The 13,207-nt window shown below is 42.0% G+C and overlaps 1 protein-coding gene across 3 annotated transcripts; it reads right to left on the bottom strand.

Annotated features, from left to right (window-relative positions):
* Positions 1-1,342: 1,342 nt before the first annotated feature.
* On the bottom strand, positions 1,343-12,756 carry LOC145996981 (uncharacterized). Of its 3 annotated transcripts, none has more exons than XM_083133578.1 (3): positions 12,669-12,756; positions 6,819-6,930; positions 1,343-3,515 (listed from the first exon to the last, which is right to left on the bottom strand). In XM_083133578.1, exon 3 carries the CDS (start codon positions 3,476-3,478, stop codon positions 1,367-1,369), a length of 2,112 nt encoding a protein of 703 aa, XP_082989704.1. In that variant the 5' UTR covers positions 3,479-3,515; positions 6,819-6,930; positions 12,669-12,756; the 3' UTR covers positions 1,343-1,366. The 3 variants fall into 3 exon arrangements, with proteins under 3 accessions (XP_082989704.1, XP_082989703.1, XP_082989702.1); XM_083133577.1 differs by having other exon boundaries at positions 1,343-3,547; positions 12,639-12,708; XM_083133576.1 differs by having other exon boundaries at positions 12,639-12,708.
* Between the last annotated feature and the right edge of the window lie 451 nt (positions 12,757-13,207).

Here is a 13,207-nt window from a genome sequence, read left to right as displayed (position 1 = left end):
GGCCTGCGAGATCGCCTGATTTGTTTCCGAAAGATTTTTTTTTTCATTGGTGACACCTTAAATCTGTTGTGTACAAAACAGAACCTAGTAGTCTTGCTGATCTGCAACAAATAATAATAGCAGCCTGTAGACATATTCAGCAGACACGTTCAGCAAAGTGCGACGTGCATTTCATACTCGTCTGTTCTACTGCCAAGAAGTGAATGGGGCTCATTCCGAACATCTTCTGTAAATAGTAGATAAGCTCAATTTGACTTTGTGTAGTTCGTGTTGTAACATCTTGTAAACCCCCCCCCCCCACATTTGCCTTCAGTTGACATTGTACATGTAACTACGTGCCTCCTTCACCATTTGACTTGAGTTGCGATTGTGCATGTTGGTCCTTGTCCTCCTGATAGCAATCTCAGGGGGCGCGTTGATATGCGGTTTTGTGCACGGACGGTTGCCATCTCGGGGGGGGGGTACGTATTTGTAGACACTGCTAGGATATCTCCGAATCATGCTACAGTGTAGGAACATTTTTCCAGCTCCCACTGTTGTCTAGGATTACTACTGTAGGAGTTGGAGTCCTGTCCAATGCTGGTCATGTTCCACATTTGATTTCACACCATTGTCAATTGGAGCTACGTAGAGACCCCGGATTTGCTGTATTATTGTTGTTATGATAAGACCTTTCAAACGACATATTCTTCGACCCCCTTGCTATTTGAAAAAAATGAGTCTACCCCAGCTTAACCCCTTGTGGGGGGCCCGGGTAGGGAATGGTTGGTCTCAAAAAGTTTCCCCCTGAACATCATGGAATACGTGTTTCGCCATTTCTTCCTATTTACAGCCGTTCTCACAATACCCAGGGTGGGGTGAGACTTTATGGACACCCTCTAGACATCATACATAAAAAAATATTGTTGGCAATCATCAGAGAAACTAATAGGTATTGTAGACTAGATTTGACCCCCTGATCTATGCTGTTTTTCCCCAGCACGTATAGTTATTGAGATGAGACAGGGTTATGAAATTCACTGGGTGTGGCGTATAGGGATGTCCCAATCAGCTGCTGCCACCACAGGGCAGCCATCTGATGAAACGCCTGTGTGTGCAATGTTGAAAATACGTGACGTCACTTCCGACAAGACCTTACTTCAAGCCTATTTTTTGCAACTTTCGGACACGGCCGAACGCTGGTGAGGTTTGGAAAGCGCGGGCGTCTATGCTGACCACTCAGCTAGCGTGCGATTTGCCACATTTTAAGTAAATGTACTCGATTTGCAATAGTTAATCGTTGTTACTGAAATGTAAAGAACAATAATATGTAACAGATCACCAACATGTCAATAGACGTCCCCTGGGTAAAAAAAAAAAAAGAAAGTTACCGTGGCCTGGTGATGCCGATGTATCCGACGACGGACACAAGCTTCGGAGGCTCCGACGGAGCGGACGTGTCCACGACGTCCGCGCTGAACTCGTCCAGCAGACGCGTCTCGTAGTCTCTAGCCACAGCAGCAGCAGTCTCCTCAGCCACGGCCCTCGGGGCACTGGCGGCCGCCATCTCCGCCACTGCCACCGCCGAACGAAGGTTGGTGAGCGCGATCACCTTCGCCAGGTCCCTCATGGCCGCACCCAGTTCCGTCAACGACTCTTTAGGCCGTTCGCTGCTCTCCATCTCCTCGATGAACCGGTTCATGCTCACCGAAGACTTAACGCTGGATGCGCTGAGAGTGGAGACGTTGCTGAGGTCCAACGAACTATCCTGTGTCGCGTCCACCGTATCCTTCCACTTCCTCGCGTAGAAACGCTTCACCTTCTCCCTCTCATCTCGCCCTTGCTTCTGCAGCATGCTCCGCGAGGCGACGTTCATCTTGTTCAGAATGGATGCATCCGCAGCTGCAGCCGTGGTCCGTTCCACGAACGCGTACTCTCCGTGATCGAGAGGAGCGATTGACTCATCCATGTCGCTGCTCTCTTCGGACTCCTCGGATTCGGTGTCCGAATACATAGCACTCAGATCCTCCCGTCTCCTCCATCGCTGGAGCTCTTCGAAGTCCCTGTCTCTAGACAATGGAAAGCGACGACCACGCACATCGTCTCTAGTCAATCGAGGGATGGACACTGGGCTCACAGGAGACATGGGAGGTAATAACGAATTAAAGTGTACGTCTCGACTTATTTGCTCAATGTCCTCTGCAGTTAACCATTTTGTAAAATCGTCTGCCTCGCTAGACTTCAACTCAGCAGATCGTATGGCCATCTCTCGCGATCGTTCCTCCTGGGCTCTTCTCTTAAATTCACGCTGCATTCTCCTAATCGTAGGGCTGTGATCTCTGTGCTCCAAGTAATACTTCTCGGGATGTTCTGGATCTGGGGGCGCAAAGATGCGACTGTTGTGGTATCGCTGCAGAAGTTGAAGCCTCTGCTCATCTCTCTCCAATGCTTCCAATACTTTCCAATCGATCTTTGGCGGTTCACGTGGTTCGACGTCTTCGACATCATCCTGAATTTCCTGGTCCTCCATTATGTCCAACTCACCCAACCATCCTTGGTGTGGAAAAAATCTGTCACTCAGAACTCTGCGCTGTTGCTGGGGAGTGACTTGGACTGGTGCAGTAACTTCAGGTGTTCCTGGTTCGGCAGTGGGAGCCTGAGCTGCAGGAACTGCAGCTGAAGGGGTTTGTTCCTGATCTGCAGGAGAAGGGGCTTTATCCTTTTCTGCAGGTGAAGTGGTGTCTGTTTGAAGCAGATGCGGCGGTGAGAAGAAAGTGGTTCCAGGAGTTCTGAAACTAATCTTGGTAAGGCCATCCTCGGGTGGTGATATTGGGCCAAGTCTTGGGGACATTCTCATGTGATCTAGTCTGCGATAAACAGCTTCGAATTCTGGAGGTGGAGGCGAACGAGGAGGAGTTTTCTCTTTAGGAGACAGCTGTTCTGGAGGAGGTGAAGGAGGGGCATCCTGAACTGTTCCCAAAGCAGTTCCAGAAACTGGAGTGTAGAAAGATGTCCCTCCCGATACGGTTTCAGAACTCAAGAAAGGATGTCTGATTTTGAGAGCCTGCAACTTAAGATACAACCTCTGGTATTCTGGCGAAAGTGGCGAAGTGGGACTTCCTTGCTGCTGTGCTGGAGGGTGCTGAGGACTGGTTGTTGTGAAGGAGCCTGACTCGTCAAAGAATCTCCTCCGGGGAAGCTGATCAATAGGAGTGGCATCTGGGCCAAAGAATCTTAAACGACCTGTCTGTGTTGGCAAAGGGGTACTTGTCACAAACGACCTGCTAGCTATTCCAGTGAGTGGGATTCCAGGTGCCAGCAAATCCTGAGATGGTTGACCTGGTAACTGAACCGGTTGGTGGAAGGTGGAGCCTGGGGAACCTACTCGAGGTGAAGTCTGCTGTGAAGTTGCATGCTCGGGTGTCTGCGTCTGGTTTTCTGGAAGACTAGCAGCTGCTCCTGGCGTTTGGATTGTTGAAAGATCTTGTTGGTCATCCATTGTGAAAAGCTGCTATGCACTCTTTATAGGTTTTCCTCTGGAACAGGAATCTTTGTGTCAGTTTTCAACCTAGAATGGGTACTCAATCTGATTTTGATTTGTTAGGCTTTTGTGACTAACACAAACACAAAGCCCCTTAACAACAACAACAATAATTGCATTTGAGTCACCACATTACAAGGACAAATGATTGACTATATTGTGGAGATGAATGCTATATCATTCACGAAGGTTTACAATCCTCCATAGAGCACCTCCCCAGGTGATGGACCGAACTAGCAAACTACAAAATTGAAGAGAGAGAGAGAAAGAGAGAGAGAGAGAGAGAGAGAGAGAGAGAGAGAGAGAGAGAGAAGGCTAGGAAAAAAAAACTTGCACGAGAGCAAAATTGGGTACGGTGTTTGAAGATATCAGATGAATTCTGACCATGTGGTGGCGCCACAAATATTTTATGCTCAGTGCAAATCGCTGGTAACCATAAAAGACAACGAAGCGGGAATGACAGAAGTATTTTAGCATCAGAATCTTAAGACAGGACATGTTACCATCTTTAATTTATACATCCCTAGTGTGTATAGGTTCAATACCAGTGCGGGATCTACAAATCTTGCCCCCCCCCCACCTGCAAAATATTACCAAAGGCCCTTCCCTATCTACCTCTCTCTCTCTCACACACACACACACTATATATGTATATTACACACATTTATGTAATGTATGTGTGTAATTCTTGATCTCATGTTGACAAAGTCACATACAAGAACCTACAGGGTGATTCAAAAGTCCCTTACAATTGATCATGATAGAAACAGGTTAGGCTTAAGAGAACCACATTGGTGTGTTCCAAGCAGACGTCCGCCATATTGAATTCAACTTGACATTTTTAAATGAGAAGGGGGTGGTGTGTAGGTGCCGTTTTCTTCAGATATTTGGAGGCACGTGGCAAGTTGGGACCTAAAACACTCGAGTTAACCTTTGAAAAATTGTAATTACAATAACTATGTTTGACGTCAAAACATATATACACAGGGTACATCACTGGGCAAAAATTCACTGTACTACTGTGATTATGTAATTATACAACATAATACTTTACATCTAAGATGTGACTGAGAATTTGTGATTATCTTATTCGGTTTTTACTTATTCCCACAATCCTTTAGAGATTAATTCCACACATATTTACATAAAAAGGGAAGGCCAAAGATAAAATTTTCAACCAGGCGAGGTCGATTTTTGGCACCATGTAACTCCCCGCCTCAACTTTCTACCCTGATGCCACTACTTTCCACCTTCAGCCAATAGAAAAAATGACCATGTTGTATATTTACGGTTTTAACGACGATCAATAATAGCCTTGTTTTTGCAGTGCCTATTAAGGAACAAAGAACACGTATATTGTAGGTTCATATCAAAATAACAGTAGTCTCTTAGTATAAATTGCTACATGATTTTGCAATATACATTTCTCATTGAGAAGTAACTTCAATTAATTTATCTCTACACAAATCCAACTCATAATATACCATGGGTTTCCCTTAATTCATTTTTCATTGTTTGAAAAAGGCAACACTGAAATAGTAAATGCACAAGCACGAGAAAGACACTCAAACTGATATGAGTGATAGTCCCACATTACTGATAATGCCCATTTCAGAGCAGAATCCTGCGTAATTTTGCACCTGTTGTGTGTGAAATTTCTGTGAGCAAAAGATATGTAATATGTTGAAAGTTATGCATTGGGCCCCCTATAGGGGTGGCCAAACGAGAACTGGAGGGGCCCGGCCCTCCTGGTTTCGTCGCCCGCGGCGATGTGATATACAGTCTGCAACAAAATAACTGCAGCACCGCTAAAAATGAGGGGAATATTGAAATATGTTTAAATTGCCATTGTAATAATGTGCAAAACAATGGGAAATTGCACCTGGGATTGTTCCTTGGTGCATCTGGATTCTTTTTTGTTATTTTGCACTGCTGTCTTTCATTCCACTCTCTGCCAACAGGTGTCTCTGACGTCTGTGTGAAAATGTGCCGCCTGTTCCTGACGTCCAGCCGTGTTTAATGGTGGAAATCATGTGAATAGTGGGTGGAAAATCTGTGTAATGGATTTCACTATTGCTAGATTACTAAAGTGTGTCTGGACTATTCTCAATTACTAGTGCAGTAACTGTGACCAGTGTACAGGCATGGGGAAAATCCTAAGTGACACTTCACAACGCAAACAAGGCAAGATTATGGCCCTGAAATCAGCTGGTTTTTCATATATAGACATATAAAACAAGGCCCAGGATTAATCTAAAGTAAAATATGAGCGGTATAATTGTCTACATATCACCTAAAACACAGTTTGTGTTAAGTGGTGCAGTTATTTTGTCACAGACTGTATATATGATATTATTTTCTCACACCTGGAAAATTATATATTTGTTACAATCATACAGTCATAACTTTTTCCTGATTAAAGATAGGTTGGAAACCTTCACCACTGATTTCTCGTGAAATTCTACCCTGATTTGATCTAGATAGGAATTTTTCCGGCTTTGTCCGTGCATAAAGCTGCTCCAGGACCCACCTGGCCTCAAATCAAATGGTACCTGGTGGGGGCTAAAGGTGGCCGCAGAATGCTGCTGATCATATCACCTCCAAGATGTCAGACATCGAAAAATATGTGGGGCCATACCCCCATATACCCTAAATTTGCCTTATTGGCATGGTGCTATATGCACAGGGAACTTTAACTTTACCTCTATATATTGTATTCATTTCTGTACCTCTGAGTAACTACAATCATTTTTTTTACATATGAGATCCCCCTAAACGCTTACTTGTCTCCGAGGTTTTGCGGCTTGTAGATCAGCACTGATCAAGACTGGCTGCTCTGTAGCTCAATTGTCTCATATTGCATCAATAATACATCCGTAATGAGTGTCAAAGTTTGTGCTGGTTTATATCAAAAGGTGCATTGATATTCTACTAATGCTACAAGCTATTACACCTATGGTTAAAATACAGGGTCAATGAATTGATTGATCGATTTGGTTCTACTTTACTTTTCTGCCAGTTTAGCTTAATCATGAAGAATGTAGTACATGGTGTGCTTTATACAGTGTATATTGATATACTTATTTTTCCTCTTTGTACACATGGTTAGAATTTTTTCATATCACATGAAGGTGTAGAAATACAACCATGTGGGTTGAATGCTATCTTTCACATGTACACAAAAATGCCTGAAACAAACTGTTGGAGTACTAAGTTAGATGAGCGTACCATACATAATTAAAAACTACAGTTGATGCAAAAATCTTCATGGGTAGAAATAATTTTTTCTTGTTATTACCTGAAGTTTTCCAGGCAGCTACGTCCTGCCACAGAGGTGGTTGGTGGAAGACTGTTCCTTCTGACGCTGATGGCTATCCAGCTGAGGGCCACAATTCCATAATGGCCCATTCCTGAAACAAAACAACAGCACATAGAACAGACACTATTTGGTCGAAAGTATTCACGTTGCGATGGTGAACTGAAGCCTAGGCGAGACAGTGATGTTGCAGTCTGGTATAAAAGAAGGCAGGGCATCAGGAGGTGTTGGTAGTTAAGTATCAGCAGAATAGGGCAGTCAGCAGAATTCAGTGACCTCCAACGTGGACTGGTCATTGATTGTCACGTGAGTATCAAGTCCCTCAGGGACATTTGAACCTTTCTGTAGTTGCCGAAACCGATTGTTACTGACGTGACTGATTGTTACTGACGTGACTGTTAAGTGGAAACATAAAGGAGGTGGTGTGGTTCCTCACCACAACAAAAAGGTGACCAGGTTGGCCAAATACACTGACAGACTGCGACCATCGAGTGCTGGAAAGTGCCAATCATCATTGGAAACAATCATCCATGAGTTCTGTACTTCCACTAGCAGAACAGCCAGCACCATGACTGTAAGTCAAGACCAGAGAGGAATGCGATTTCACGGCCAAGTAGCTGCCAATAAACTAAACATTTCCGGTGAGCATATTAAGTGAAGCCCCTGGACAGTGGAGCATTGGAAATGTGAGATTTGGACTGATGGATCAAGCTATACCATGTGGTGGTTGATGGTTGGGTTTTGACTTGGTGTATGCCCAGAGAACGATATCTACCTCATGTGTAGTACCTACAATGAAGTTTGGAGGAGGTGGCATTGCAGTATGGGGGTGTCTTTCCTGGAATTAATTTGGTTCTCTTGTAGCGCTGCAAGACACACTTAATGTGGCAGGATACAAGGACATTTTGACCAGTTGTGCACTTCTTATGGTGTAGTTCAAGTTCTGTGATGATCATTGTTTATACAAGCATGACAATATGCCTGTCCTAAAGCGGGGACTGTTTGTGAATGGTTTGTGTGACAATCAGGTTCCTGGAATGTACTGGCTTTCTTAGAGTCCAGATCTGAACTCTACAGATCATATATGGGGCGAAATAGAACGTGAACTTCACTCTAGAGGCTAGCTTTCTCAGATAAATGTGTGTCTGGCTACAGCTCTTCAGGAAGAATAGGCTGTGATTCCTCCGGAAACATTCAGATGTCTGGTGACAAATTTCCCGCGAGAGTAGGGGCTGTGATCAAGGAAAACGGTGGACCCGGCCAAATTAATGTCCAGTACTGGGGAAACTGACAGTACCTGGGTTTCAGATAGGTATCTGGATACTTTTGATCAGATAGTGTATGTGTTACTCAAACAGCTGATAATATTTCTCGCATCAAGCAAATTGCAGTTGAAATCACAGCCAATAACAAAGAAAATAATGCAATTTTGGTGGAAAGCTGTGTGGGGAAAAGTTAATTAAAACTGTATCATATCTAATTAAGATTTCAATTATGAGATTTGTGTAATTACTTCCCTTGCCATCTTGTTGGTGATGATGCTACAACCAATGAAGCAGGGACGTAGCTAGGTTGATCAGTTTGGGGGGGGGGGGTCCAAAGGTAAGATTTCTTCTATCAAACTATTATAAATTACCGAACTATTTGTACACCATATAGGCCTATATTGTATACATACATTATATATATATAGTCTTGGAAAGAAAAGGAGCAAGGGCCTCCTGGGTGGCGCATGGTTGCATCGTCGCCTTTTAATCAAGGGGTTCCGGGTTCGATACCCGGTGGATGCTCATAGTGGTTCGGATCCCACTTTACACTGTAGAACCAGTCCCGATTAGCCTTACTGTGTATAAAGTGGACTTAAAACACAAACTCAAGCAATCAATAAATTGGAAAGGAACATCATTTTCTTCTGTAGCCCCAACAGTCTGCGGATATACTCTCGCAAAATCCACAGCCATTATTCGGGAAACTAAATGCAGAATGAACTCATTAGCTTAATGGCTGATACACCAAGAACAATGTTATTAGTCTTTAGATTTGTAAATCTGCTGGAAGAAAATTAATTGAGAAGTATATAAAACCCTTTTCCATGGTTTTAGATATAAAGTGCTAAAACCAGGTTTACAAGTATTGGCAACAGTGCAAATATGAAATGTGTGCGTAATGAGTTCAAGCTAGGCATCTCATGTATACTGTTGCCAACTTCGCTCTTTTGAAGCCAGATCTGGCTCTTTCGTGCACTCGTTTGACTGTGAACTGTGGCACCCACCCTCTGCCCCACTATGATGCCACCACTGGCTCCGGCCCATAAATACCAACTTTTGCCATGAGTGTACATTTTGCACGTGGCGTGATATTCGTATAGCTATAGGCTGCGTCACCCACCTCTTCTTTCCTCCCAATGTATTTTTATATATAGCGCTGTGGCTAAGATGAAGATGACAATTTTGTTATCCGGGAACCCTTTATTTTCGATTTTATATTAACATCATTGGATTATTGAGATGGGTGATGCCGCCAAATCTAACTAACTAACTAACTCCCTAGCCTTCTTAAACCCGAAGGTTCATGGCTGCAGCAACACAGGCCTTCCATCTTTCCGTATCTTGAGCAAGTTCTATATACTCTTTTCCATCCCTACCGATTTCCCTTAGGTCCATCTCAACGTTGTCCCTCCATCTTCGTCTTGGCTTTCCTACAGGTCTCTTACCATCAGGTTTCCCAACAAGAATCCTGTAAACTCCTCTCTCCTCTCCCATTCGTGCCACATGGCCTGCCCACCTAAGTCTTCTTGATTTAATTATTCTAATAATATCTGGACATGAATACAAATTATGTAGTTCTAATTTATGTAACCTTCTCCACTCACCTGTCTCCTCGTCCCTTCTAGGTCCAAAGATTTTCCTAAGGATCTTATTTTCAAATACTCTCAATTTATGTTCCTCTTTCAATGTAAGGGACCAAGTTTCACATCCATATAATACTACAAGCAAAATTACTGTTTTGTATATTTTAACTTTTAGTTTATTAGATATTAAACGAGAAGACAAAAGTTTACGAAGAGAGAAGTAACATGCATTTCCTGAATTAAGCCTACTTTTTATTTCCTCTTTAATATAATTTTTATTTGTTAATATTACTCCTAAGTATTTGAATTTGGAAACTGGTTCAAACGAGTTGTTATCAATAATTAGATTTTGATTATTACCTAACACTTGGTTTCGGCCTGTAAGCATATATTTAGTTTTCTCTTTGTTAACTTCCAAACCTATCTCTTTAGCAGTTTTGAAAAATATTTTAGCATTATTCTTAATTGTATTCACATCATCTGCATATGCTAACAACTGAGTCACACCATTTAATTTTAGTCCTTCTTTAGTTTCTTTTACCTTCCTAACAGCATATTCTAAGGCAAAATTAAAGAGCAATGGAGATAATGGTGAAAACTAAGAATAAATTGCCATCACTTTAAAGCTAACGGTAATAGCAGCACCCCCACCCCTCTGACAACTAAAATTACCCTAGTAGGCACTTTTATCATCGCATTTAACCCAAGAGGTAGAAAAGCAATGTAATATAGAAATATATAAATGATTGATTTGGTTTATTTTACTTCGCTTTTCTGACACTTTTTGGCTAATCGTAAAGATGAAGATGAAAATGAGTGATGTGAAATTGACGAGAGGACCATCATAAAGAACACACACGCCCAGCCCAGTCCGGGATTCGAACCCAGGACCCCTGGCATTGTAGTGCACCTTGTTAACCACTGCACAACAAATAGAAACAGAAAATGCTTGATAAGTTATTTGTTTCTCCATAACTCTTGATTATAAGTATTATTCACTGTATGACCAGGGATTAATTATATTTGTGTCTAGCCAACCTAGCCACCAAAGCAGCAGCAGCTTCCGCATTTGCAGGTGGAGGCTAAATGAAGAAAAATCACAAAGTCAGAAAGATATACAAAGTTTGTAACACAATACTTATAGAGCATGCAGAAGGTTGTAAAAACAATTGCTACATACCTAGTTTCCTTCCTTAATTGAAACGTGGTTTATTCTTCATTATACACGAGATCAACCACCCTGGGAATCGAACCCAGGATCTTGTGTGGTAGTCAGACTCTCTTTTAGAATGCAAATATGTTGGATATTTGGTCGATCAGTCGATCCTGGTCCATTGTTTCCAGAGGAATACAATCTGGCAGTATCTCATTCGACATTTTACTTGCGACGTAGGAAAACGAGATCACAAACACTTCGTGTTGCTATCTTCTCGTGTTTACTGAAGTTTACACCGCTCAAACCACAAAGCCTACTTTAAACTATCTGACAGATATCAACTGTCCACCAAATCAACATATGAACTGACCGCTTCGATGGTTCTCTGAATTTTCAGAAAGTGGCCTTTCCCTCCTTTGCAGGGCAGGTCATTAGCAGGAGGGTTGAGTGCATGTGAAAAGAACCGCTATGTCATTCATTCCCGCGCCGAAAAAGGAAAAAGCAATAGAATTTGGATATCTTCTCTGAACCATAAAATAATTAACGCAGAAAGTTCTAGCCACCCGTAGCTAAATCTTCCTGTTTGTGTTGTCTTTTCGGCGCCCATGGAGCCAGTGCAGGGCCAGATGAAGACAAAGTGCGGGTTTTGGGGGGATCCTGGGTCTGGTGTGCAGCAGGGAGGAAAAGTGCATTTTCAATAGGTCTCAGACTTCTCTGAACGGGGCGGACCACAAAACCATTAACTGCATCCCCTCCCAATACATCTGTTTGTGTTCAACAAGCAAGAAACAGGGAAATAGGAAAGAAATGACTTGCTTGGGTTCATGCTACTGAAAATTGAAGAAGTGTTTCAAACTGCAAGCAAAATTTACTGAAAAATTATTTTGCAATATTTTCATCAAAGTAAAATTTCCAGCAAATACAGAACAGTTTCCCAGGGCCACGTGGACGTTTACCGGGGCCAGTGCACCTGCATGCCCCCCCCCTCCCCTAATGATGTCCCTGCAATGGAGTGTAGCAAATTCTTGTGGAACGGCAGCCGCACAAGCCAATTATGCCTGTGCTCTTTCATCTACCAGCTAGACACAACTCCACTTTGAATATGCTTCAACAAAAGATGGCCTATTTCCAGTCTTTTACCACTAAGGAGAATTCAATACTCGTTGGTATTCACACACTAAACTTTGCAGATGGAATCAATATATTTGTTGATTCAATGGATACAATGCATGTAACTTAGTGTTATTATTGGTAAATATCACCATTTCATATAATTTGAAATTTATGTTTTTAGTATATGGTATTTTGATACGTCAGTATAAATTCTCTTTGATTCCCACATATACAGACAAAGAGATCAAAGGAGATAATTTTTGTCCCATTACAGGTGAATTTGGTGGGTGTTACAGTGCACTAAATTTTATCACCATGGATTTCATTGTTTGTATCAGAAGGTATGTGGTATCAATTAGTAATTCTCATGAGCACACAGAAGGATGGCCACATTTTTCATGAAGGTATGTGCTACTTTTCTTATTTTATGGCATACACCAATTTTAAGTTGAATAAATATTCATGGCAAAAGTGTAAAGTTTATTCGAAGCCGACTTTATGCCCATATAAACTCAAGACTGGACCTATAGTATAAATTGGAGTCTGTACTACCAATGTATAATGTCTCTAGGATTTGAACTGTAATTACATGGTGTACATAACTACATTAGCAGGGGAGGGGGTACTCCATTAATTTTGTCTCAGATGTAATAAATAAAAAATCGAAATGGAAAAAACGTACATTCCAGCCATGTTGAGGTGTTCTACTCACTTTCGGATCGACTATTCCATATTTTTTCTTTCAACAATCATCACATTTTCATTAAGACAATGTCCCTGCAGGAAGCTATGGATACAACAGAAGCATTGTTTTCTGTTGTCAGGGAGTCTTCCAGTGAGATGGGAAGAACATAGAGCAATTCCTGAAAAATGTCAACCTTGATGGTCTGTGAAGAGCAATGTGTTATACTTTGCTTTTAAAGAACATCTTAGTGAATATAAGGTGTTTCTAAACTTTGGAAGAAATTATCTTACCAAGTACTATTCCACTAACTTTGATTCAGAACATCCAGTGTGATAAGTTGCCAATTGTGTCAGTCTGCTGCCTTCAACTTTTTTTATATGGTGATTGCAGAATACAGCTGAAGAAGTTTTGCTATGCAAGAAGAAAACTACTACTTGTAAATTTACTGGGTTATATTCCATGCTGTGATGTAATACAGTTGTGCCCACATTGAACCTTAGGTGGGTTGGGTTATCTCGCATATTTTGCTGTGAGTATCAGCAGAACAATTTCATTTGTTTTGTCAC

The sequence above is a fragment of the Lepisma saccharinum genome, chromosome 13 (assembly GCF_977018435.1).
Source record: "Lepisma saccharinum chromosome 13, izLepSacc3.1, whole genome shotgun sequence".
Lineage (NCBI taxonomy): Eukaryota > Metazoa > Arthropoda > Insecta > Zygentoma > Lepismatidae > Lepisma > Lepisma saccharinum.
The sequence above is the reverse complement of the archived record's forward strand: the minus strand, read 5'-3'. Positions and strand labels throughout refer to the sequence as shown.